The 27,413-nt window shown below is 49.9% G+C and overlaps 2 protein-coding genes and 1 long non-coding RNA gene across 3 annotated transcripts in view; all 3 read right to left on the reverse strand.

Annotated features, from left to right (window-relative positions):
* Positions 1 to 973: 973 nt before the first annotated feature.
* On the reverse strand, positions 974 to 13,961 carry LOC144145915 (uncharacterized). Its single transcript, XM_077677759.1, has 3 exons — positions 13,814 to 13,961; positions 12,115 to 12,257; positions 974 to 9,875 (listed from the first exon to the last, which is right to left on the reverse strand). The coding sequence occupies exons 1-3, from the start codon at positions 13,959 to 13,961 to the stop codon at positions 2,121 to 2,123; spliced, it is 8,046 nt and encodes a 2,681-aa protein (XP_077533885.1). The 3' UTR covers positions 974 to 2,120.
* Positions 13,962 to 15,779: 1,818 nt separating this feature from the next.
* On the reverse strand, positions 15,780 to 22,423 carry LOC144146338 (carboxypeptidase M-like). Its single transcript, XM_077678295.1, has 4 exons — positions 22,191 to 22,423; positions 19,525 to 19,697; positions 17,146 to 17,333; positions 15,780 to 15,964 (listed from the first exon to the last, which is right to left on the reverse strand). Exons 1-4 carry the CDS (start codon positions 22,233 to 22,235, stop codon positions 15,780 to 15,782), a joined length of 591 nt encoding a protein of 196 aa, XP_077534421.1. The 5' UTR covers positions 22,236 to 22,423.
* A 1,754-nt stretch (positions 22,424 to 24,177) lies between these two features.
* Positions 24,178 to 27,413, reverse strand: part of LOC144146339 (uncharacterized) — a 61,838-nt gene continuing 58,602 nt past the window's right edge. The window contains exon 2 of the long non-coding RNA XR_013317681.1: positions 24,178 to 24,547. This is a non-coding gene — a long non-coding RNA (uncharacterized LOC144146339). The remainder of the gene's footprint in view (positions 24,548 to 27,413) is intronic.

Raw genomic sequence — 27,413 nt, forward strand, 5'->3', positions numbered from 1 at the left:
TTGAATTCGATTGGATTGTATTGTATTATCCAATCCAATTGGAGTACGGGTGTGTAGAGAATTGGGCCTGCGCATACGCCGGTCTGCTCATTCCAGAGGAGTGACGTCATAGATGCGGCAGACGCACTGGCGCCGGCGCGTGCCCAACTGTGCGCCTCCGTTGCGCAGTAGCCAAGTCTGACGCTGCGCCGGAGCCGCTTGATAGCCGTTTCGCGTGGCTCCTGGAGAGTCGTGCTGCGCATGCGTGAGGAGCAGTGACTGGAATAGACTGGATTGGATTGGATTGGAAATCTTTTTAGCAGCAGTAAGCATGATAATCAGCTAATCCTAGGAAATCAGGAAACCTAAGAATAACCAGCTGAACCTTAGCTCACGCTACGTATATCCTGGCACAGCCGAGCTAAGCCACTGCTATTTTTTTTTCAGCCAACCATAGTTGCTACACTGGCAGCTTGGATCATGTTTTTCCGTCGTTACTGTTTCTTTTATGAAGCTTGCCTTCATGCGTAATGCTTCTGAAATGCCTAATATGCGAGGTATGCTTATAAATTTATATTAGCCAACCACAGACGGAATACGCGAACGTGTTGGGAATGAACTAGGCCCGACAAGCGAAATAAGTTTTCGAAAGGTCCCTCTTCTGTTAGGTCATTATTTCGAGGAAAACTAACAAAAAATAAAGGCACCTTGCGTGCTTGTTTTGTACAAGTGGTTTTTACTCCCGTTGGTGCCTTAATGTCAAGCATACAATGCCAGGCGTAAATTACAAATAAATTTCTTCTTCGTCTTGTTTCAAGTACCACACAAGGCTCGAGTCTTCTCAGTGTAACTTAGCAAGGTTTGGGTTCAGCTAGTCGGCACTTCATGATCACCACTTTTAAGCGCGGGAAATTCAAACGTAGTTCATGAAGGGGAAGGAAATGCGGTCGTGATCCCCTCAGTGGGCTCGACCGCACAGCAGTGAACGAGCAGCTAAAAATATTCAGTTTTTATTGGCGAGGGTCATGGCACATACTTAGATGGCATCGCCGAGGCACTGTCCGGTGAACGCCTCCTTTGCCGAACCGCAGAATTCACCGGTTACGTTAACCGCACTGCAAGAAGAAAACACGCACACACACACACACACACACACAAACGCACATACCCGCGCACCGAGATGTTGAACACCCAAAGTCAGCGCACTAACGGACTCGTGCTAGAATGAGACGAAGCATGAAGACACCATAGTCTTAAAAAATGGCGCGTCATCAGTGCTACTCCGCAATTGCTAAAACACAAAATTCTCGCTTGACGAGTTTGTTCGCGCACACTAGCAACACGGCACATTGTATTAAGCTTCACGTTAGTTGAAGTTCCTCCAGTTATGGTTGCACTGCCTGCAGCACTATAGCGCTACAATGTCTCGCAGCGTCAAAGCAAGTGCACACACTCACGGGATGCACTGGACGTGGCAACAATGGGCGGAATGTAGGGAAAAGGCGGCTACAACCGCACCACACATCACACCAGGGATCGACGTCGAAGACACGCAATGTTCTATGGGGTCAAGATGAGTCCACTCTGCGCGTGAAGCTACGCTTCATGTCTTTGTCCCTTGAAACTTTGCCGTTCAGTTGCGAATCTCTGTGGCAGCCTACGCGCTGCTGACTGCGCATTCGACAGTACTCCACGGCGACTCTGTTGGTCACCCCATCGATCATTTGTCAACCACGCGCCGTCAACGCGCTGGCATGTTGGTAGGACACAATGGTCCCTTATATCTTGGCTAGTAGCAGGTATAAAATACGATATGACGCCTTCATAGGACAGTTCTCCGTGTGAAACGAATGCGAGAGGGCAGGTCTCATATTATTCTTCCACGCAGCCCGGTCGAGTTAGTCGGGCATTGCTTCATTTTCTGATTCTTCTGTTTGAGACATGACACAGCCACTGTCAACGAATCTTGCCACGACAAAGATAGATATGCAACGTTTGCTGTTAGGTTTCGCAATCTTTCGATGCATTTTGAAGTCACTGACCGCTTCTTGTTTTTTGACTGGGTGCTCCCTGAGGCTTCTCAGGAGATATGTCTATCAAGTTTTCAGGGAAGACGAGTTTCTGAAGGACGTTGTTGGGCTTCACTTCTTCTTCTTGCCAATCTTGAAGACGAACCTTCCATTTGGCGTGTTAAAACAGCAGTTGGGTGGCGTGTCCCTAGAAGACCTGGACCGCAGCACCAGACCCGCATCCCCGTAGGTCACGGGCGCCGTGCCCGTAAACTGTGCGTTCAGGTCAGCGAGCGGGATCGGCTGGAGGTTCGTGTTAAACAGGGTCATGGGATCGGCGCTGTTGTCGAACTGCACGTTGATGGGAGTCGCTTGCAGGAGGTGAGGACGAGTGTTCTGTTGAAGGGCGCGTAGGCGATCCGCGAAGTAGTTTTGCAGCAAGGCGCTCGCGTGCGTAGATTGCTGCGTCGTCACGCCTGGGGCGATTCCAATTTGTGCTGCGTGGTTCTTCGGAGCCTGGTTGACCTGTTGCGGCCGGGTGGTTGTCCCTTTAGTAGTGGAAGTGTGCTCTGGTTCTATGAGTCGGTGAAAACTTTCGATCGCCTTTTCGAGTTCGACGCTGTAGTCTTCTTGGCTGGCGGGAAGAGGAGGGGACGGACGTGAGGTCGGCCTAGGCCTAGGGCTGCTGTGCTGGCTGTTGTGCCTGGGCTGCTGAGGCGGGGGCGGTGATGGGGGAAGAGTGCTCATCGTGGGAGGTACCGGCGTGACCGTGGTGAATATGTCGTGAGGAACGTATCGGCTGGGAGCGGGAGGCGGGGCATCGTGCGGTGGCACAGTTCTTGTGCGCTCGCGCTGTACAAAGTGGTTCGCAGGGGGCTGGCGCTCTAATGGAGCCGCTGTTGTCTGAATGTCCAGATTCCTTTCCCCCGATTCTCTGTATTTTTGTTCGTGGGAGGAAGATAGTCGATCCGCAGTCTGCGCATGCTTTTGGAATGCGCCGAGCGTGCTCGGAACATCTGACGGATACTGGGTCGCAGGAGGGCTTCCAACGCTCCTGGCATCGGAAGTCACTTCGTCGGACTGCCCTACCACCGGAAGTTGGGGAAAGTTCGTTTCCTTCCGTGGCACTTCTGTAGAAGTCTCCACTGAAGATGTCGTCCTGAATTGATGGTGTTCTCCAGAACCTGGAGGTGCGGCGTTCTGCTCTCGGCTGTCATGGTCAGCCATTAGGGATTCGGGAAATGCGTGTTGCGGATGGCGGGGCACGTGGAGCGGTGGAATTTGAGAGGGCGCACGGCTGGTCGTCGGCACGTGACTTTCACGCTCACCGGGCTGTTGACCACCAGGGGGATGTGGCCGATTCTGGTTACTTTGTGCATCCTGGATGAGTGGAGCGCTGTGGTGCTCGTGAGTAGATGGACGGTCGTGCAGGTGAACGACACTGTCAGGGAGCGGTATCTTCACTCTAGGTCTTTCCACATTTGCGGGTTCGTTGGGAGCGTGGCCCTGGTTTGAAATCCCACGGAAACCTTCTTGGCTTTTGTAACCTGGCGTTCTTTGGTGTGTATACGGAGGCGTCGCATCGTTAGGCCGATCATTGCCCCCATGGCTTAATGTAGGGTCATTTAAAATTGAAGCTATGACCCTGGTCAGCATTTCTTGAGAATTAAGTTCCTCGGAGGAGGGTCCCGCAGGCCTGTCCTTTGCAATGATGGGCGGACCATTCGGGAGTGCACGTTCTGGTGGTGTGTTTACAGGTTCGGGAGCATGCGTTGATTCTGTGTGCGACGTGTGCCGTTCCTGGCCATGTAAAGCGTACTTCTTCAGTTCCTCTTGAACAGTATACTGCTGATGATGAGCAGGCTGGTTGGTTACCTGCTGGTGTACTGGACCTTGTTCAGTTAGGCCCGGTTTGGGATGGCCGCGGTAAGCACCTTGTAGTACTGTGAAAGACTTAGTAACAAGACCTGAACTTTGGGTGATTCCTTTTGAAGGCGCAGTGGGTGTACTCATACCGACCGGCTGTTTTTGCACTGCTGGGTTTTGCGTCCTATCATTCCCTAGTCTATCAGGTGCTACGGCTATGGAAAAAGTATTGCCATTTCTCCCTGCAGGAGTCAACTGATGTGATGATTTGACGTAACTGCGAGTTGTGGGATCATATTCGAACAAAACAGGTGGTCCCGAAGGACGATGTTCTTGATCATTAGTGAGTGGTCGGTGCTCTGCTTCCCGGTGGCCTTCTGCGGTGTGGGTTGGTCGTTCAGTGGGAGTCCTGCCACCCGCTGAATGTTGCCGTCCAGAATTTTCGGTCGTCCTTGTGTGAGACCCACTTAGTGTCGATCTATTAACATCATGGGTCGTAGTAAACGTGTATATATTTGGCAGCGTTGTGCTGGGCTGTATATTCGGTATAGTCCCAGCTGGGAGCTTCTGTGTGACAGCAGATGTTACCCTGTCTGGCTCTTCAAAGGTGTGCGGTGAACTGTTTCTTAGTTTTTGGTCTGGCGTCTGACTTTCTTCTTGCGGAATAACTTCTGGGGGCCTGCTTATGCGAGGTGAATGTTCTTGGGAAACGAACTGAGGAGGCCGCCCTGCGCGCGGGCTTTGTTCTTGGGGAGCGAATTGAGGAGGCCTAGTTGGGCGTGGGGCTTGTTCTTGAACAAATTGTGGAGGCCTAGTTGTGTGCGGGGTTTGTTCTTCAACTAGTTGGGGAGGTCTGCTAGTCTGCGCGTCATGTTCTGGAACAAACTGGGGAGGCCTACCTGTGCGCGGGTCTTGTTCTTCTGGAACGAATTGTGGAGGCCTACTCGTACGGGAGAACTGTTTTGGAACTAACTGGGGAGGCCTACTCGTGCGTGAGTCTTGTTCTTCTGGAGCGAACTGGGGAGGCCCACTCGTGCGGGGTGCTTGTTCGGGAACGAATTGGGGTGGACGGTTTGTGCGCGGGTCTTGTTCTTCTGGAGCGAATTGGGGAGGCCTACTCGTGCGGGGTGCTTGTTCGGGAACTAATTGGGGAGGCCTACTCGTGCGTGAGTCTTGTTCTTCTGGAGCGGATTGCGAAGGCCTACTCGTGCGGGGTGCTTGTTCAGGAACGAATTGGCGAGGACTGTTTGTGCGTGGGTCTTGCTCTTCTGGAACGAATTGGGGAGGCCTACTCGTGCGGTGTGCTTGTTCAGGAATGAATTGGGGAGGCCTGCTCGTGAGCGTGCCTTGTTCTTCTGCATCAAATTGTGGAGGCGTACTCGTGAGCGTGGAAGGCTTTTGTTGATCCTCAGTCGTTTCTGTGAACTTGTGCGCAGATAGAGTGTTAGAATGTCCATGTTTCGGTCTACCGGAGTTTAAGTGAGCTTGTGATGAAGACCTCTGGTCACTACTGACCAGCCGTACAGTTTGAGGAAAGCGGGTCGCTAGAGATGGCGTTTGAATTAGGGAGGCCTTCGGAGTAGCAACAGTTGGGCTTCTATCGACGAAAGTTTTGGGTCGCGGGGGTCTCGTATTTTCTCTTTGCTCTTCTTTACGCTCAGGGCTAAATACTGCTTTTTCTGTTGTTTGCACGTAGTCATTGCTTCGGTGGAATTGTCGAGGAGAAGCAGGCGCAGGCTGTGTGCTGTGATCAACATATTGCAGCTCATCGCCTCGATTCAGCACTGCACCCCTTGAAGATGGACTCAACGACGTTTGTGTGTCCTCGCCCGGTGTAATTCCGACTGGAACGTGTGGTCTCTGCAAGGTCGACGTTGAAAATTTTGGCGTAACAGTGGGCCTGTTACGTCTGTTTGCACTTGTCTCCGTGTAGACTGGCAAGTCCTCAGGCGTCGGCTGGGTCGGCCGTGGCGGCCGCCTGGTTGGCAAGGTTTCATGGCGTGCTTCATTGTTTCGACGAGGTGCTACTGTGTCCGCCTGGCTCACTGCAGGAGTAAAATAGCCGGCGTTGGTGGGCCTTGGAGTCAGCGTCGTGCGCGCAGGCACATTGCTCGTGTGTCCTTCTTGTCCCGTGCTCAGTGTGACAGTCCCTTGGATCTTGAAAATTTTGTCCGTTTTATGCGGTACCTGGGAAGCTGTCAACTCCTTGAGCACAAGCTGTGCCGGTTGTTCTGGTGCATGTGACGCCACACTGGCCGTTGTTACTTCACGGGCCGGGGGTTCATTCACTGGCTCCGCAACTCGAAGCAACGTTTTCGGCCTGGTAAGCTGTTCTCTCGGCCTGGCAGGAACCGTCACGTAGTCCCTAGGACTGGGCCTTCGTGTTCCCTGTTGAGGTGTAACCAGTTCAGAATCGGGTAGGGATGGTTGATACGGTGCACTCGCATCTTTTTGCGGCGTCACACTAGGTGATGGTCCAAGTGACGAGTCTTCTTCTCTCGTAAACTGTCCAGTGCCTGTAGAAGTTTGTGTGTAGGCCGCATCATCCGCAGAGCTAGGGGAAGACCTCGTTGGCGTTCGACTCGCCTCTGCTGCATTCGGTTGCTGGCGATGCCTGCCTGTGGCATGGGGTGGAACATAAGGCTCTTGGAAGTACCTTGGTTGCTGCGTCGTACGTAATCTCGACGCTTGATGTTGGTCCGAGGAATAGGACGTGTCTTGTACCATAGGAATGACGCTTACTGGACGCGCTGTTAGAGTCGAATGTGGTTGGTCTTCATCTAGTATTGCATGCGTCGTATCCGTCAGGACGTGCTGGGGCCGTTGAGGACGGTTTGTGAGGCGAGGCTGTGTCGGACGAACTCCTGGTGAGGAACTAACAGCGTCGCCATTTGCGGAGGCGAGGTTAGAGTGGCTCTCTGTGGTAGGATGAGTTAAGCGTCTATCGGCTGTTTTGAATGCTGATGGTCCAGCCGGATGTGCTTCTTGCGAAGCACCACTGCCAACGGGGTGCGCAGATGTCGGATACTTCGTGGCTGGCCGGGCTGGTTCATTCGTTGTGACGACGTGCCCGTATACGACGGGTCGCTCTTTGGGGACATCGGGTAAATGCGAAGTGTCTGTGGGTGGCGGATAACCACTTTGCGTAGGTTCGACAGCGCCTACGGAAAGCGGAGGTCTGGTTGCTACAGACGGTGTCACTGTTGGGGGCACATGACCATTTCGCTGCAATTTTTCTCTTTCAGATTCTTCGTTCCGCAGCGTGGAAACAGAATCTTGGGGATTGCCTCGTGTACGAGGCACGTAGTCATGGTCTGATGCAGTGGCTGGATAAGACAAATCTTTGTTTCTTGAATCATCTTGCGTTTCTGGAATATGAGGACGCCGCAAATGGCCACTTCGTAATGTTTGAGGCGCGAAAGTTTGTCTGGTTCTGGCCGCGTTCGTTCTTGCCGTAACAGGTTGTTTGGATCCAGGCGCAGCTCCTGTACGGTAGGTGTTTTCGTTGTCTGAGTGGGGAACCGATGTTGACTGCAGCCCTTCGACGTCTTGAACACCTGGTGCAGTCGGAGTGCGCAGCGGAGACGACCTTGGCGTGCTTTTGACTGCCACGGTTGCTGTCTGTCCATCGAATGTAGCAATTGGAGTCAGTGGGCTGTGCGGAACAGCCGTTGTCCTGTGCCTGTGCTTTGAAGCAGTCTTCAATGCCCCAGCCCGGCTCGCTGGCGCGTTTGGCTGGGCTCTCGGGTTTTCCTGGCGCCTCCTGGTGCTGGTAATGGGACGAGTAGTCTTTGGTATCCTTTTAAATGGTTCATCTTCCAGTTCTGCTGCGCTTGAGTCCCCTTGCGATAGAGGCGTTCCGGATGCGCCTTTGCCTATTTTTGTCCAAGTGTAAGAATACGTGTCTGTGGTTGTTGTGGTTGTAGCTGGCCTACGACTGCTTTCTCTCGACAGCGTCAAATTCAACCTCCTTTGTCTCATCCGATCAAATATTTCAGTCGGCGAAAGTGGCTTTGGAGGCGTGAGTTCGCCGTGAAGCTTGCCGTCTGGAGTATGTCTGTGGTCCTCTGAGATGGTTGTCGGTGTTAGCGTCGCTTGCGGTCGTGTGTTCTGGGCCCTTGGTGTATCACGGCTTCCCGGCCTTCCTGCGTCTATTGGACGTGCTGCTGCCACGCGCCGATCATCTCCCTTAAATTCAGCTGGGGAGGAGACATGTTTATTCGTCGATGGTTGTCTAGCGACCCCAGCTGACTTGGTGCCTGAGTTCGTCCTGACGGGCGCTGCAACTGATTGTGGTTCATATTCAACGCCACTAGTTGGAGATGGATAATCCGCGTGAGCCTTTTTGGTTGGTTTTGCTGGCTTTGTAAGTGTTGTGGGAGGATGGTATTCGAAAGCGGACAGCGGCTGCCCCTGCGTTGGCTTCTCTGCAACTTGTTCGGTGGGTTTGACTTCATCAAGAGATGCAGCCGGTTCCCTAGACTTAGGTTCTTCCGCATCAGTTGGCTGCGAGACCAGCGAGTATAGCTTCCCATCTGGAACTCTATGGGACGATTCCGACGTAGGAGTTCTCGGTTGTTCAACGTCGCTGGAAAATATAGATGGCGGAAGCGTGTCATATTGCGATACACTGACTGTGTAGGGCTGCTGAGGGTTTACTTTCTGTGACGCCGGTGTGACGTTTAATGAACCCTGCGTTCGTGAGACCTGCGGTATATGTGTTTGTTCGACTACCGCCGAATGACGAGTGGTTTCTTTGTTCCCATTAGTGGCCGTGACAGCACCGTCAAAGGTTTGTTGCGTCTGTGCCCCGCCTTGCGTATCCTTTACTGCAGTGTTCACGTCTGTTGGTGTAGTGTTATGTGCGGCGGCATGTGTCGCAGGTGGTGTTCCCCCGCGAGAAGCCGCTGAAAGATCATCGTACAACGAATCGTCGGCGGAGACATTCACAAGCGTTACTGTCATGTGGGTTCGATACACTGGCGGCGGAGTAGTCTGCATCGTTGTCGCCTCAGCGTGGCGCGGCGGTTGCTCTGCTCGCGACGTCGAAGTGTCGTTTCTGTCCATTCGAAGCAAGGACGTTTTCATCGGGCGGTTGGGCCCGTTTACCTGTACCATGTCCGTCCTTAACGTCATTTCCATTGGACCGCCCGTGACCCAGCGTCCAGAGCTTGACATCGGTGGCTGTGGCCTAGACTTTGTTACGGCCTCAACATCTTCAAGTATGTCACCATTATCGGTGCCTGCGCCGCTTGTGGCAAAGTCGCTCCCGCTTAGACTTGGTGCAGGAGTATTTTGACTGTGGTCTGGCCGTTCTATTGGCTCAAGCGAAGCATCGTGCTTTCGAACGCCGTCCTGTTCACCAGCGGTGGGTTCTGAGCTTGGCGACAGGCCACGCGGGAGGGTTAGCGGAGTGGGTGTAGTGCTGCGGACAGCCGTTACAGGGGAGCTGTAGTTGAGGGGGTCCTCAAGCTGCGTATCCTCGAGGAACTCCGGTTCGTCGTCCACGGACGTGCGGCGCTGAATTGCAGCGGTACCCGTCGGGCTGCTCGCGGCGAAGGGGTACGAGCGTCTCTCGGCGGGAATGTCCTCGTAGTCGGAGTACCTCGCACCCTGCGAAGAGTCGGCGTGCTGTCCGGGCTTCTGATGTGCCTGTTGTCCGCCCGACAGAGATCGGATTGCCTCGTACAGGGCGTGGTAGTAATCGGAGACGGACTGCGGTGGATCTTCCTTCTCACGGTAAACGTTGCTCTTGCCCGGCTGAGCGAAAGGCTCGAGGTTGTTGAAGTTGGGCGCCGACAGCGAGTTGTCCGTTGTGTCCACGTCGTCTTCGAGGTTGGGCTTGACGTTGCTGTAGAGATTGGCGAAGGTGGGACCGGACTTTTCAGCATTCACGTTGTTCACGCCAGCGCCTGGGTAGTACGAGCGGACCTTGCGAATGAGCGTGATGTTCACGACGGTGGTCTGACCCTCGATGATTTCGACGGGTACCTCCAACTCGTTGTGCTCTGGAGACGAGGCCTGGAAAAAGTTGAAGGGAATGTCCAGAAATTCATTATGTAGTTTAGATCGTACACATGTCGTAACCCATTGATTGCATTTCTTCTCCGTATGTGTTACTATTCAGTTACTGCAGTCTTCTCTAGCCCCAATTGATTAAGGCAATAAAAAATTGTTTACTTTTTCAAAAGTACTTTTATAGCAGATCCAGAACTGTTCCCGGAGTCACAATCTAGCGGAGCCAGTGCAATTTTTTGAGCTGCGGACACTACTACCTTGTGGTCAACGGGACAAGGGGCTGCACGCAGTCCTATAAGAAAATCAAACACAGTAAACCAGCTTATTCACCAACTAAAGTTAGATTAAATTTTCATTATAATGCATAATGTCAAATGATAAAAAAACTGCAGGATAGAATTCGTCTACTAAGTTTACGTAGCTACTTTTCATATAATACGTGTGTGGGGGGAGGGGGGAATAGGGTATGCTTTACGGGACGATACTAACGTAAGAGCCAGCATAGTTCGCTACAAACACTTTCCATGTCACGAAAATATCTGTTCGTGACATGGAATTCGTGGTTACGTTCCATTGTTTCAGTCAAATGCGAGGACATTCAACTTAATCGCCCCAAAAGTGTGCTTTTTGTGTATGTTTCTTCTGTAACTTAAACATACGGCTTGTATTTAAAGTAAACGAACGTTTAAAGGACACCGAACAAGAATGTGTTCAAAAGGGAACTTCTCAAAGCGTGTATTTTTTGAAAAATCCGGTGACCATCACAGCTAAGTGCAGTGTCTTTCGCCCTTTCTTTCTGTACAGCCACAGCGCTTCGGTACGTCAGCTGTTGTCCGTCTTTACAAGGTATCCCTACAAAGTATCCTTACGAGTTATCCTTAAATCAGGGTATCAACAGTCCTTTTTTCCCAGAACCAGCAATGAGGGGAATTGTCTACCAGTCGCCCTAACAAGCATAGCCGACCCCATACTATTCAAAAATGCATTGTCAAACCTGGTTTAGTTGTTTCATGTATCGTGCACTTCTCTATTTCTTATTTATTTTCTCTCTTGCTGTCGATTTTTTTACTGTTGCATCTGCTTCCTCGTATACCTTTTGTATATATTTATTGTATCTTGCCCCTCCCCTCTGCAATGTACTTCAATTTACCCTGAGGGTATTATCAATAAAAATAAAAAAATAAAATTTGTGTTTACTTTATTGTGTGTGTGATTTATTTATTTATTTATTGATTAGTCGATTTTCTTGATTGACTGAAGTTATCTATGTAAAGCAGTGAAATTATTTATAAAGCGTTATTCAGTACATCTCTTCGGGTATTCGCTACCCTGTGGGTTCGTAATACTGTGCTAGAATTTCTTATCGACTTTCCTATAAATATAGTGCTTGTGCAATAATATAAGTTTAGAACTTTTGTGCGTCTCGTAAAACGTCGTCTCCGAGTTTCGTCGAACCCACTGCTAGACTCTACGCCGACTCGATCGTCTGCGTTTGATCGAGTGGCCATGGCACTGCAATGAACACGACCTTGATGCGTCCTCCACTCAAGTTTCCTCATAAGCAGGCTCTGGTTTCCAACTCGCGCTGCTAAATGCCGTGCCGATTTCGCTCCTTTCTTTGAAGAAAGCGTTACGCATAAGTAAAGCCGTTACAAACATGACTTGAATCATCATCATCATAAACATATATCACCTGCCTATCTGTGTCCTCTAATCTCGCCGCTCCCAAAAGGGATCACAAAACCATAGAGTTTCTTTGTAAGTATACTAGAGAGGAAACTGCGCCCGGGAATCCATGTCAGGGTGGGGGGTTATGGGAGGATCAGCGCTACTGGCTTGGGCTTGGCACGAAATTTGGATTCTGAAGCGCTTTTTTGAGCTTTCTTTCTTCACTATGCGTTGATGTACCAAAACAACCGTTCCGACAGGCTCTCATTAAAAGGAATACGCTTGTCTTCCTTTTTCCCAACCTTTAAAACAGCGTGTTCTTTTTCTATATATATATAACAAAGCACTCTTCTTGGCGTTTTTGTGGCACTGTATATAAATTCACGGCCACTAAAACGTTTCAATCCAAGCCAACGATGAAAGTAAGGCAAGCATGGTGGCCCATGACGACACAGACGGCCTTGATGTGAGCCGCATAGACGCTAGCCCCAGATTCCCCTCTAGTGTATATCGTAAGAAACTCTATGTACACAACCATCCCTATGTACTTCAGCGGGATCCGTGGCCGGCTTACCATCAGGGTGTACCGACCGGGTAGCAGGATCCTCCAGTACTCCCCCTTGTGGCTGGTCCTGAACGGCATGTAGCGGCCCTTGACCATCAGCTTGGCGTTGGTGACCGGATAGCCCGCTTCGTCGCTGATCACTCCGCGAAGACCTGTGCGTCGCAGGGCCAAAAAACGAGAGCATAAACGCCATAGAACTCGCCATACTCGGGAACGAGTTATGAACCCCAACAGCTCATGTACGGTATCACTCCGCCTAAGCGACGGACCCGCATGTCAACGGGCGCGTGCGTTTTGAAGGGAGATTGCTGTGAGCGCATGATATCGCCTGTATTTTCTCACGTAGTTTGTTTGTGGTTGCTGCAGTAGATGTAGGCATATCATGAAGTCCAAAAAATCACGAAAACGACTCATGCCATGTTCAAAATATTCCCAGTAACGCACTGTTTGCGCCGCGCTGAGTAACATCCGGCTGCGATGATGAGGCACAGCGGCCACTTCCATTGCCCGAGTATAGCTAACGCACGAGGTTAATCCTGCAGCGATATCTGTAGTTTACATCCGTGACTGTTCTGGCTCACACTGTGTCGCACACACAATCTCGTCTCAGTGGAGGATTTTAAAGGAACTCTGCAACACACCCGATAAACGCTTTCACTATTTCATTCGCGTCTGGAAGCACCGTGAAAGCTATAGCTATCGCCAGCACGGAGCGGCACTGGCTGATTTGCTCGTCGCGGTAGATGCGTCTGCCGTTTCTGCTTTCTTCCATGGCTGTCTTTTTAATGTAGTCATCAAATGAGTTTATTCCTGGTACTAAAAGAAAGCCGGTCAATAGCCGCTACACCGCAGTAATGACGTAATTCGATCGCTCGAAAACCGTCAAGGCCGGGAAAGAGAGAAAATTATTTTGAGCAGGTTTCTAACTTATCGGATGGGCATAGAGCAGTAATTTTTGGCTGAGGTACTTTGGGACTTCTTATTTTAAGTATTATTAAGTGTGTTTGCTGACTACGTTCTAAAGGTATTTAGGATATAAAAAGTCGAAAAAGTGTTGCAGGGTCCCTTTAATGTACTTTGACGGGATTTTGCGTGCAAATGATGCGATTACAATTACCACTGCTGTATTTAGCTTCTAGGCCTTTACCCTGTGAGGGAATGTGTCGTAGGGGTGTTGTCTTTATGAACAGTAACAACGATGCTTTCTGTTGAACTTTCTTTCGGGTAACATTCGGCCCCTTCTCCTTCGGGAAATTGGCTTTCTTTTGTGATCCATGAGAGCGCAGTAAATAACGATCCTTAGTGCGCTTTCAAATTCGACGGTGCGGAACCATGGCGGCCTACCACTAACAGCAGTCATGGCCATTGTATGCATTATTTCTGTATTACGCCGTATAGGCCACGCCGGTTGTATTCCTCCGAGCAGACGAAACAATTTTAACTTCTTAGGCCATTCAGTGGCATTCAGCTGACAAATTATCCGGCTTAGGAATTCGAATATGCGCCCAGTCTTTATTTTGAACCCAAATGTTCAAGTGGCCTGTCTCATGCCGCAAGCGACGAGTTTTTATAGAAGCTGCGTCAATCTGCAGGGTTTGTTTGCAGAATTTGGACTATGGGACCGTCGTCTGTATATTAACCAGATTATATCCTAAAACCATTGGGCGTAATAAAAAAAAACATATTAAGACGGGAGTCCGTCTCTCACCCCTGTGTGATTCCTCGAGGAGCTTGATGAGCGGCTTCATGTTGTCCGTCCAGAAGCGGCGCAGCTGGTACGAGAGCGGGTACTTGCAGCACGAAAGCTCCAGCGTCACCTCCATGCATCCCGCCTGCACGTAGGTGTAGTCCGGCATGCTACCTGCAAAGCGTCATCGGGCATTAAATGTGCAAAGCGATAGAATGCCTAGTGCAATAAGCTTATTGTTGCCAGCGGTCAATGACAGTGCTCAGGCGGTTGGGGGTGCAGTCCTCCTACATTGGTGTGATCTCAGAAATGGAAGCGGCTCAGCTCAGCTAACCTTGGATATGCAGAACAAAAGCTTGGCTTAGTCTGGTTGAGTCTTGGTTTCTCTTGGTTAACCTTTGATGTAGCTGCTTTGCCGACCACGGCTAAAAGCCGTTCGGTCCCGTGCAACGCTCGCAGAAGGAGGCCCGGCCTCGCTTTCATTTACGGTGAACGCGCCGTTTCCCTGTGCCGGGCGCAAGACGAGTCACGTAGCCCAAGACGACCCAGCAGCGCATGCATGGGAGGCTGCGGGGGTGGTCGGCTGCGAATCAGCTGATCGGCCGCAACCGCGGCGGCGGCCTCCGCTCATGCTGAGCAGAACGACTGAAAACGGGTCCTTGTGCGCAGCGCCGACAGCGGGCCCGGCGAATGACGCGATGCGCTTCGAGGGCTGTGCCTCCGGGGGTGCGTCTCCGCGAGGACCTAGCCAAGCTGGTACACTCCATGTGGGCCTGTCCTCACGATCCCTTTCCACCCATAGTTAATGAAGAGCAGTGGGAGGTAGCGATGGGCAGCTCGGACCCAGAGGTCCAGATACTTCTGGTCACCCGTGCTGCCAACGCCGCTGCGGGCCTCAAACAGGCGGTCACACCGCTTCCGTAAACCAACCTAAGGCTCAATAAAGTGATTCCTACTCGTCTTCCGGTCGAAAGGGGAACTGGCGCATCCGCGGTGACACCGCTGGACGAAAGCAGTAAAGCTTTTCTTTAAAATAGCATGGAGCAACTTTCCGCCGACCACACCACGCCGTCGATATTGCCTCACAGCTTCCACACAGCCGCATCAGTATACTCCGCCGACATAGCATCACAAAAACTCGTTCGTAGCTGCCGGAAACAGAACTGGGTCGTAAACGTTTGCTCGAAGGCATCCCACTCAATATATTTCAATATAATTCCAATATGGCTCAATATTGGAGATGAGAAACTATCTCATGCCAGGTATGGACTTAATACTTATAAATTCGAGATTAATTCTTCTTCTGAATGCAGTGGTGGTGACATTGGGTCTTGTGGAGACATTAATGCATTGGTGGATCTTTAATCACCTCGAGGAAACATCGTCGCGATGATGAGAATGCGTTCTAACGTGCACACGTGTGATATCACGCATACATAGTGGCCATTCTCATCAACACTTTCAGCAGTCTTTGTCAATACTGAAAATGCTGACGACGACTACGATGGGTTACTATGTACGCGCGTATACACACGGAAGAATGTCTGCTTGGAGCCAGGGTCAGACCATAAACATCGCCATAAATCATATGATGGTTCCAAAAAAAAAACAGAAATATTTTTTTATGCACATTACGATTTTACACCGCCCGGAGTTAAACATGCTTGGTGCACTTGTGGCACGGCAATATTAGGCTATTTAGATTATTCAGGGTTTTCTGCTAACCTGCATATCCCGAAATCTCAGCGCACAAACCTTTCTCGCACTTCCGATTGCTTGAGTGGTGTAACTTAAATTAGAAAGTGGTTCCCCAGCTTTGTTTACATAAATATCCCAGTCAGCCTCTGCAGTAAAGCCACACGGGACACACGGTGCAATTACTGCTTGTTAAAACAAGACGGCTGGCGATATTTCACCCCTTTTCACCCAAAAGGTTTAATGGCCCTCAACACAAGATTTGAATCCAGAAAAATGCTCCTGATTGCCACTAGAACGAGGAAAAGCGTGAACTGAACTCGCCCTTGAAAGGGTACCACTTGGCCCCGTTGACGATGCCGTCGTGGTACGTCTGGCTCTCGCAGGAGAAGCGCCGCATGGTCGGGTGATTGAGCGAGTAGGTGCGCGCCAGGTGCTGGAACACGTCGTCGTCCGGTGTCCTCGACTCCACCGTGGCTGCGGGAATCACAACAACGGCGACTAAGGCTACTACCGCAGACACGCACGCACACTACTGTGCATCAGCGAATAAAAAAGCCTATCTCTTGCACATTTTTGTTTCAACGACTCTTTTTTCAACAAACTCCTTTTTCAACAATCGAACCCGCTACCTCACGGCTACATTCGGGTGCAACTTAAGAATGGCAATACTCACGTAGCGTTTAACTGCACCGAAGCGACGAACCCGGATGTCAACGCGCGCGCGCGCGCTTTTATAAAAGAGATTTCGTTTAATGCGTAACATCGTATTTTTTTCACACCAGGTTTTTATTTTGTCGTGATTGCAAAAACTTACAAGCAGATCAAGCGGGAGAAACGTTTGAAATACTAGCAGTGAGGCACTTTTCGCGCCGCGTGGAGCAACAGCCGGCTGAGGTGATGAGGCGCAGCGGCAAATTCCGTCGCCGTTCTCAAGTTGTCCGCAAGTCTATAGTGATGCGACGCTTTGTCCATTACACCTCTGCAGTACTGCATGAGATTCAGTTGTGGTGGAGTTGGCTCGTAACGCGCATGCGCGCGCACGTACGTGAGGGCCAGATTTTGCTAAGGTCAGGCGTAAATCACGCTTTAAGAAGAACTCGAACGCACTCTCGCGGAATGTCTTAAACGTCCCTTAAATGCTGAAGCATGCATGCGCGTGGGGAGCACAGCCAGATACCAGAAGTACTATCGTGACAAATTGAAATACGAGCAGCGCGGGTCGCGTGGAAAAAGTACATGCTGCGCTCCCTGGTGACGGGCCGTGTATGCACATGAGGCATAAGGTTGGGAAAGTCCCCTGGTAACTTATTCTTACTGCGCACGTACAGAATGCGTATCATATACTAAAACCCATGCGAACCGCTGTCCGTACTTCAATTTATCACGATAGTACATAAGGCATTACGTAGGCGAGGGATTCAGAGAGGAAAATGGACGGGAGGAAACGTTTGTCATGTCCGTTTCGTCCATCTAAATGCGTTACGGACACGACGGGTGGCAGAAAACAGAGAAGGAAGGGGGGTGAGGGGGTAACTCGTGGTATAAATTCTCCCCAGTTTAAAAGTACTTACACCACACCTTCGATCACGTGGACCCACCCACTCATCGTAAAGGTCCAACAATAAGTGCGTGTAGTACGCGCTCCTTATCCTCACCCTGTCCGTAGGTGTCGTCGTACGGGTACCGGACGAGCATGGCGCCCCCGTGCAGGTTTCCCGACAGCACGAAGGGGATGGTGTCGATCCACTTGCGCACCGCCGTCGTCTCCGGCTGCTCCACGCTGCGCACCGTGTGGCTGGGGTCCGGGAAGTTGCGGTTCAGGTCCACGCCCGCGCTGTTGTACCTGAGGGGAAAAAAAAAAGAAAAATAGGACGCAAAAAGGAACAGGGTCGGTGGGCGATCATTCCAATCCAAATGGAACCCTTCAACCGAGCATGAAGTAATTTTTGCTCCCGTCCTCCCATATTCACTATCACTTGTAAAAGCTGCACAGCAGCGGCTCTTTAAGAGATGTAGAGGCTCGAAGTTTTTTTCTCCAAAGACATTCAATAAATTCGGTCCGTGAAGTTCCCCACGAAAGCTCTTCATTCCCATTAAAAACAATGCTAAACCTTGGCGGCAATACGAATCGATGGCTCCGCCGCACTACGTAGGCGTTCTCGTGGCTTCTCTGCATTGTGTGTTATTACGTTGGCTTCATTGCACTACACAGCGGTTGTGCGAAAAAGTCAGGTATGCAAACGGAATATGCATGCTGGAAATCAGGGTACAGTGTTGGCGTTACTGCAGAGCGGCAAGAGTAAATTTTTTTCAACACATGTCATATGCTAATATCGAGTAACCCTATCACCGCGGGGCTCCCCAAGTTCAGAAGGTGTCCCGAACACGTTCGTTACTGAGAGCCACTGCTTTATAAGAGTACCTCTGGAAGGAGGGAAACATTATGATAAGAAAAAAATAGAGCTGGGGCCTGTGTCCGCACAGGTTCAGTCCCTATTCAGGGACCCCACTGGTCGAGGCCGCCGCTCTCGCCCATGGAGCTTTGGGACTCGCCCCCAAAGGACTCCGTCCTTTGGGACTCCGGCGCTGAGAAATTGAGCAGGGCCGCCTCCCATGCCTTTCTAGTAGGGGAAGGGTTGGGGGTAAAGCAGGATTGCTCTGACATGCCCACGCCATGTGAAAGGTATTGGACACAGCCCCACAGTGCGGACACCACCAGTCTGTTTTAGGGTCGAAACGCTTTGCTACTGCAGGGCCCATAATGTGCCGGATTGCTTGTTTACCTAAATGATTGGTTGGAAGTGGAAACTGCGATGTAAACAGCATGAAAACTCGCAGCCATATAGACCAGAGTGATATCGAAACACCGTCGAATACTGGGTCAATACAAAATAATCTAAAGTTTGATGCCCCAGTTGAATATTAGTCAATCAACGAAAAACGGGATTCATAACTCTAAATTATGGACGTTTGGGCATCCTTATGGGAGAGCAAGGCAACAAAAGTCAATGCGCGGGACAGTGAGCGGTACAGGCGGTGTATTTCGGTATTCTTTCTGCTTCTTTCTGTTCACTAAAGCGCAGTTCTTCTTCAATCAGGCATGCCTCCTTCGTAAATTACGTTTTTTTTTACAGCGACAGTTAGTACAGCGTAATTAAGGGCATCAAAGTGCGCCGAGCGTCTGGTTGGCTGCCATAGCAACGGAAGTAAGTGCGAAGAGTTTAGAGGAACAAGCCGTAGCGGTCGGTCAATGCGGATTTGGGGAGCAAGAGCGGAAGAATAGTATGGCGCGATTATGCGTGGACCAATGACGTTGGCGACCCCGTGACGTGCGAGGGAGTTCCTGCGTGCACCGTTAGATTCCGCTGTGCTCTTACGAAAAAATGGCTGCGGCTTAACTCAGCTAACCTTGGATGCATGCAAAGCAAAAGCTTGGCTTAGTCTGGCTGAGTCTTGGTTTCGCTTGGTTAACCTTTGATGCAGCTGTATTGCCGACCACGGCTCGAAGCCGTTCGTTCCCGTGCAACGCTCACAGAAGAAGGCCCGGCCTCGCTTTCATTCCCGGCGAACGTGGCGTTCCTCTTTCACGGCGAACGCGGCGCAAGACGAGTCACGTAGCCCGAGACGACCCAGCAGCGCATGCGTGGGAGGCTGCGGGTTTGGTCGGCTGCCGATCAGCTGAGCAGCCGCTCCCGTCGCCGCGGCCGCCGCTACTTGAGCAGAACGACTGTAAACGGGGCCTTGTGGCAGCACCGAAAGCGGGCCCGGCTAATCACACGATGCGCTTCAAGGCGTGTGTCGCAGGGGGCGTGTCTGTGGTCAAAATGTGCACTTGCGCATATGCGGCGAAACCGCAGGACGAAAGTAGTACAGCTTTGCTTTAGAAGGTGTAATGAAATGATGCGAAAACCGCAAAGGTCTCTGAAAAGGTATCGGGGGCGCAGGAGACAGGAGTCGCTGCTCATACGTTTGTACAGTGAGTTGCATTATTGCGCGCTTTCTTTTTCGTGAGGTGCAGTACGTGCGAAGCTGACCTTCCCCTGAGGCCGACGCACTGTCCCTCCCTGGAGATGGACATGCCGTCCGGGTTCATGCTGGGCATAAGGTGGACGTTGGTGTTGTCCAGCAGCCACCTGATTCGCGGGTCGTAGTCGTAGCCGTTGATCAGGTGCGCAGCCAGGTGCAGCATCAACTCCTTGCCCACCACCTGCGAAAGGGAAGATCAGCCTCGAGAACTACGCAGGCACTCGGAGCCTTTTTTAAAGCGAAAGCTTTCTTAGTGGGGCCGAAGGCGTCCTCTCAAAAAACTAATGCTTTTCCCCATAGACCGGTTAGTCCACCTAAAAGTAGACACACGGCGTGTGCGTGAAACCGGGCATCCATTGTGTCAGAACGGTTACTTGAAAATCTCGAAAAAGGATCGCTTATAGATAAGACAATGAACACACACGCATCGACCATGAATAAGGAATGCAATAGTATACCCTTTATCTCATAAACCACGTATCGTTGTACATTTACATCGTAGATGCGTTCACTTAATGCGCGAAAAAGCGCCGCATGGCTACCGTCTCCGTTTGCGATTTGGGTCTCTGGAGGTTTCACGATCGAGTGGACGCGATTTCAGCGAAGGTTCGACGCACTTTTGGCGAAGATTTCGACGCAGTTTCGATGTGAGAGAGCGTTTGCGCTTCTCTCAACCTTCTTTAGGAAGGGATGGCCAAGTTTTCGTAGCAAGTATTCCCTATTCAGGTTTCCTGCCTCAATAGGAAATTGAGGCACAATTCCTGTCTCAATTCCTGCCTGGGGAATCGAGACATCAACGCAGCACACACAGGTGAAGATTTAGAGAGCGAATGCGAAGAGGCGCAGCAGCAAGAATGGATGAGTAATGCGCTCCCACTGAATCTTCGGTTTCTGTTTTTTTCCTTGGGGGGTAGGGGTGATACAAGTTGCGCGTATCATTAGTTATTGTAAGCAACAGTCAACGGCCCTTCCAAAAACAACAAATGGTGAGATAAGAATAAAGCAACACCACTGGCTAATCGTATTTGAAAAGCCGTCAACAAAAATTACAAATCCGGAAAACAATTCAGTACCACTCGCGAACTTTTGAGAACCAGTCGCTTCGAGGAGTCGGCAAAAATCATCGGTGAAACCTGCGCAAAACGTGTGACCGTTTGAGGTTCTCGCTCTGGCCGCTATAATTTTGAAACTGCGGAAAAAATGGCAATTAGCTAAACGTTTTGGTGCTAACGAAAGGGACAACAACGAAGCTGCTCAGTTGACTGCGTGGGTTGCTGTCGCAGTGAAAGTTACGAAACGGTGGGAAATACTAATCTCGATTGTCTTTTTTTTTAATTGCGGGTTTGCGTACTTTAAAGCTCATTTGTGTAATGAAAGCGAATAGGATTATTATTTTGTCTTGAGAGAAGAACATGCGGCGATTTTTGCAGATATCTTCCCCAAGTACTGCCGCAAAAATAGTTGGGGAAGTAGCGGCGTGAGAGATTTCGTTTTAGAAGTTTTGTTGCTAATTATCTTCTATAATGATTGAGATAAAACCGTGTACAGTTTTATAATCGTTAATTGTAGGCGTCAAATGTGTCATTTGCTTTCAGATATACGCATTAGCACGCTAGTTACAACAGTTTCCTGGTTGATAATCATTCCTTATATAAGCCACATTAATAAGTTTCGAGATCGGAGGGGTTCCCAAAGTGCCTACGTGGCACCACTCTAGACCAACGTTTTTTTCCGGAAATCCGTGAAATTCGGCCTTTTCACAGTGTCATCTTGCAGTCGAACGGGATATCAGGTGTTGCTAAGCTGCATGCATCAGTTGCAGCCATTTCCTGCTACCATACTCTTTCTAATAATAAACAGAAACATTTTGGTTGCTGGTTCTTTTTTTTTTGCCCCATTTGTAAGAAAAGTGCGTTTTGTTCAAAAGAACAACCAATTTGTTATTTTTTGAACACGCCCGCTGGAGCAGCAGACTTGTCACTGCCAGGTACACTCAAAGACAAGGTCCAATTAAGTAAATGTTCATTTGATTGATTATTTAATTCGACTTACTGTGAGGTTTTAACGCAACGAAGCTGTGCCAGGGCTATGAGGCGAGCTGTAGTGGAGGGCTCCGGATTAATTTCGGCCACCTGGGGATCTTTAACGTGCGCCGAACTCTCCTCACACGGACATTTTCGCTTTTTGCTTCCATCAGAAAAGCAGCCACCGCGGTCGGGAATCACACCCGCGTCCTTGGGCTAAGTATCACAACGCCTTAGCCACTGAGCCGCCACGGCGGGTAAATGTTCACTTCGAGTTTTAATTTGCAGCTAGTATTACATCCTCATCTTATATTTCTGTTTAAACGCCAATTAGAAACTTGAAGCGTCTGCCCTCGTTAGGCTGCGGCAAAGAGAAGCCTAATGCTGCACTTTTCCTTAATTAAGCGAGTCGCAAGAAAAAGTGACCAGCCTTCATCAATCTTTCATCGCATACACGCTATAAGCTTACGCCAGAATATGAAGCAATGCAGCTGATTGAAACATGTTTCGGCATGTCTTAATTACCACTCTTTCGCCGCATCTGTTTTTCCCCAGTCATAACACTTCACACAGCTAGCCTTGACACGGCTAGTCTATAATTACAAGCCTGCTATAATTAATGGAGCAAGACGCCCACGTGGTCCACCTACCTCGTTGCCGTGCATGTTCGCCACGTACTTCATCGACGGCTTCATCAGCTTGTTGTTCGTGGAACGTGACGTCAGCAGGAGCACCCAAAGTTGCCGCCCTGACGAAGGGGAACAAATTTAAATGAAATAGTCGATACGTCTGATACATTTTCAACACAAATCCAACTTTTCGCACGCAAAAAATGTACCGATGGCCCCACAGGCTACAAATTTAGTTAAACCGTCGGTGCAGCGCTGCCCGCAAACGCTTTGGCTGTTTTCATCAGGCCTGAAAGCCTTCCGAAAGTTACAGCAATCGTGCACAGAGCGGCATGCGTTATTTGCTCATTGCAGCAGATACGCCTTCCAGCCGTCTGCCTTTCTTTTGTTGCGATCTCGTTTTATATGGCTGTCGAAATAAAGTCGGACAATGTCCGCGAAATATATCTTGAGTGATGTCATCTAAGCGCACGAGGCCCATACTGAGAAAGAAAGAAAATATTTACGGCAAGTTTTCTAGGTTATCTGAGTAGAGTAGAGAAACAATGTTTGGCTGAAGAACTTGTGACCGCCTATATATTAAGTGCTAAATGCACATGTTGACTGCGTCCTCAAAGCATATCAGATTTTGAAAAAAAAAAAAAAAAGTTGAAAAGCGTTGCAGGGTCCTTTTGACTTAAAATATGTCACGACTAACTTAAAATATGCCGTGAAGCCCACTTTTATGGAATATCGGCCGAAGAGTAAATGAGGTCACCGGATCTGTATGTTTTACCGGATCCCAAACGCAGAACATAAGTCGGCGGGCCAGGCTCGTCAAAGCTTTTTAGGCGAGTGGTCCCTTATTTTTTTCGTTGCTGTACAAATGTTCTCACGCAATTCGCAACTTCCCCTAAACAGGGCTGATGCAAGTAAGTTACGTACCCCAGTAAAACAAGAACACTGAAGGGCTAAGAGAAGGCGGAGAAAAAATAAATGAGCTGTATTGCTACGCAGATTAAAAGCAGCGTCTTGACTCTAATAAAATAAGTACCGTGTGCACACGTACTTTTTTAACAGTTCTTCTTGACCCACCGCACAAGACCGGCAGCGTGGCGTTGCGCAATTTCGCCCAGAAAGTCGCCGTAGCAGGCATGAATGCGCAGCTTTTGAGCCCACTTTGTTTTAACAATGCAAGTATGTACTTTTCCTTATGGAAAGTGCCATTTAAAATCACGTATTCTACGAGTGTCCCTCCTCTCCCCTGTAAACCCCATTTTGTGTAATTATAGCTTGTGCAATTATTACAATAGTATCGCATTTCATCTCGTTAAACGTGGTTCGTTGAGTGACCTTAACACTACTGATGGCTTGTGCAACACTCAGACGTGGAACCATTTTTGACGTTTGTTGCGGATTAACCTCCGGAATAAGTGTGCGAATTTCACCTTTCCTAGGTGAAAGGAAAAGTGAAAGAAGTACACTCATTTTTCTTGAGAAAAATGTTTCTGAGCGCAAAATATCTTAACAACGCGCTTCCAATATTTTTACGCCTGATGTATGTGTGCAGTTAAAACAGTGATCTGCATTGAATAATAAAATACCCAGCTAAGCTGTTTAGGAACGCCCAAGCCAGACGAGTGGAGGCTATACTTGACGTAGGGATGGACGCCAGCTTGCAGCTACGCACATTATAGGGCGATTCGGCCCTTTACCCGCATAAAAACAGCAAGTTCCGCCACATCTTGTAAGCCTAGCGGAAAAGCACTGCCTGAGAAATTCGCAGCTTGAATGCGAAATCATGAAATGGGGGTCTAGTTGGTAATGCAACTTAAAAGGTTCTGAAGCGGGTAGACACAAAGAGCATAAATCAAGGACAGGACACGTACAGGGCTGTGTCCTGTGTCCTGGTGCCTCTTTGTCCAAGTGCACTGTCAACACCTTCTAATAAGCATTACCAGCTAGCCCACCAAGCCATCCTCGTAAACAACCACTGGCACGAATGAGCGCGGCAGGCAGCAGAACAACATCAGCGCATGCCTTGTCCCGATTGCCCGACGGAGTAGAGGGTGGCCAGGTCCGGCCTGGCGGTGGTGGCGTTGATGAGGACCGCTGTCATGGCGTCGTAGTCGTGGTACTTGAACGGCACCCGCAGCCAGTCGCGGCCGTACGGTGCACCGGCGGCACGGCCGGCCACGCACCAGAGCACGGCCACCGCCACCAGGCACAGCGTGGTGGCGGCAGCACCAGCGCCGGGTGGTCTCCTCCTGTTGAGTTGCGCCGCGCACGCCATCGTCGCCGATTTCGTGCCGGTGTACGTGATGAAGTAGCCGACTGGCCTACGTGGTCATCATCGTGGGCCCGCCTGGCTCTTTCCTTCTCCGCCTCTTCCGTCAGAACTGCAAGATGTATGCATTCAAGGTTAATTCTTCCCTCCAAATTATTAGAATAGCGTACGACAGGTGATGGGTATATCCGCGCACACATGCGAGAACCATGCACCAATGCACTCCTCTTAAACGTTCTTGGAAAAAAAAAAAAAACAGGTCCTGCTCGCCGTCCCACTAGACTACACATCAGTGCCCCTCGGGACTAGAGGGATCAGAACCTGCTTTGCTGATCAGGACAGTGGTGTGCTGTTATTTATACTCCACTACTGTTTACGCTCAACCGCCACTGTCTCTCCTCACGACGAGTAACGGGTAAGCACGTCGTGGCGATGGCTGTGACGGTGAGCCGTGTCGTACGCACGGCGTAATTTTTGTTTAAAGCCAGACGTGCAAAATATTCTGTGAGAAGAAGAGATGCCTTTTTCGGGACCTATAGTCCCTTTTTGTTCCTAACGTTCACGACTGTAAAGCAAGGGTCGTCCCATGACAGGTGAGGTTGGTGGTGGATAGGGACGGGAACATAATGTTGATCTTCGCCCGTCTTCTCTGATCGCGTTCCCGCTATTAAATGCAATCCTTCTCATGAGGGGAGTTCTGCCTCTGGCTTTTACGCCGAGCGTAACTGGAATAGCGGTTCTCCTCGCAGCAATCAAGACTGGTTACTCCGTTGGTTATTGGGGAACGGGTTACCGCGATGGCGATGACGATGCGCACTGACGTGCATAAGCGTACAGCGTCCACGTATACAGACGAATGTATGCGTGGAGCTAGTCATACATCGATCACACTTTTTTACAAAAATAAATTCCGTGCCATTACACTCTGTGGAGATAGATGACCAGAGGAGATGTTTGGGGCTACCGTGGTCACGCGACTGAAGCTCTTGGGAAACCGCACACGATCGCACACCGCGCAAGAGACTCCGAATTGCTTGGCCGCAAACTCCCACTAAAACCGCGCCGTCGCTCCGGGGAAGCGACCAGTGGGATTATATACCCAGGCTGACGTCTTGCGTTTCCCGGTATTCGAGGTCCCGACGGGCACTGCCCTTACGCTTGGCGTCCGCGGCCCAATCATCGTCCGGGGTCTCTTTCCGTAGCCTTCACAATAAGCTTCACTGCGCAAAAGACGATGTGGATAAGCCAGCTTACAATAACCAAGCTAATAGCAACTATTAATAGCCGGCTTCCCTCCTAAACACAAATGCACTGCCAGGAAGACATTTTTCTAGCGGCACTGCACGCCATCTTACATGAAAGTATGAAGCCCCGGAGGCGAAAAGGTGGCCTAAGGTAGAGGGTGTGCCTTAATAAGCGCGAGGGGAGACCACTTGCGGTCAGCCACTGCACGTGCAGAGAACTTTGGCCGAGTAACTGAGAGAACGAGCGGTTTTAGGGGCGAAGCACATTTAAGACTTTGCTTTGTCCGTGGCTTGTCCCTTGGTGTCCGTGTACGCAGTGTTGCGCATGTACGAGGAGCATTGGATGGGATTGGATTGAATTGGAGTTGGATTGGGTTGGATTGGATTGGATTGGAATCGTATATACTGTACACACGCGTTGTCACTCATTTACATGCGCGAGGGCAATGTCACGGGTGATTTACGGTAAAAACGATCCCTAGTGCCTCGTCCACTCGCCATGATTCACTTCGTGAAGATTCGTGAATTTTTTTCTTTCCCCACGGACGAAAAAAAAAAACGAAGCTGGCCTATAACAGCTCCGCTTTTAAAACAACGGCAGAATAAGGTCCCACTTAAATTATAGATCCTACGACATTTATACTTGGAAAGCAATACTATATATTATATTCGTAATACATTTGCGGTCACTGACCAAGCCAAATGAAAAATTATCAGGTATGGGGTCCCATACGGGATCCTTGACCGCAATGATCACAAGCTCATTGCGGTCAAGGAGCCAGTTTGGAACCATAAACGTCAAAATTTTTCGCTTGACTTGGTTAGGGACCGCAACTGCGTTACGAACTTACAATAGGGCCAGACGGACCTCCATCGAACCTTGGACTACATATATAATTTTCCAAGCTCACAAAAGTCAGCAAAGCTTACGTGAGGCAATGGCTCCTGCTGATCCGAACGTGGCCCTTCCTCGCGCGCAGAGCTACAGCTCTTACGCGCACATTTATTTATTTATTTATTTACAGATACCTCAAAGACCCCAGTGGGTGGGGTTTTACATGAGGGGTGTTGAAGCACGAAAATTACACAACAACTGAACAAAAAACAGAAAACAATACAACCGAACAAGTGCACCACGAATACAGAGTGTATCAAGCACGCTCTGTTGATAAAAAAGCATACAATGCCAACCAACGAAGTAGATAACACCACTAAAGATAATCGCATACACGACACAAAAATAATCACTGCAAAAGTTTTTCTACAGCAGCTTTGAACTGAGTCGGGTTTGTTTGGGTGACGGGTGATTGGGTGATTGTTACAGCGACCACACTATAGCCCAGCCCTAAGCAATCGCGGATTATAGAGGGAATGCATAGAAACGCCTCGAGAGTACGTGCATCGTCACTGGCCTTGGTTATGGTCGGCTGGTTTTTTGTTATGCATGGTGTGACCAGAGATTAAGCCAAGCAAAACTTGGGAAGAAGGAGCATAAAGTGCCGCCTTATTTTATTCGTGATTTCACCTTCGAAAGCCTACATGCAGCTTTCAGCAAATATACGCGCCAATGACAAAAACGTCTTTACGTCCATTCCCTGGCCTGTCGGCTTACCCGCGGATTAATACGTTTAGAGGGAGCGGCTCATTATAATACGCCATCCATAGCGGCCATGAAAATATTACCGGCTTGCCCCAATTTTACTAAACCCCCTTTTAGGTCCTTACCCTTCAGGT

This window comes from Haemaphysalis longicornis, unplaced genomic scaffold, assembly GCF_048455015.1.
Source record: "Haemaphysalis longicornis isolate Haplotype H1 unplaced genomic scaffold, Haemaphysalis longicornis Haplotype H1 scaffold_7, whole genome shotgun sequence".
NCBI lineage: Eukaryota > Metazoa > Arthropoda > Arachnida > Ixodida > Ixodidae > Haemaphysalis > Haemaphysalis longicornis.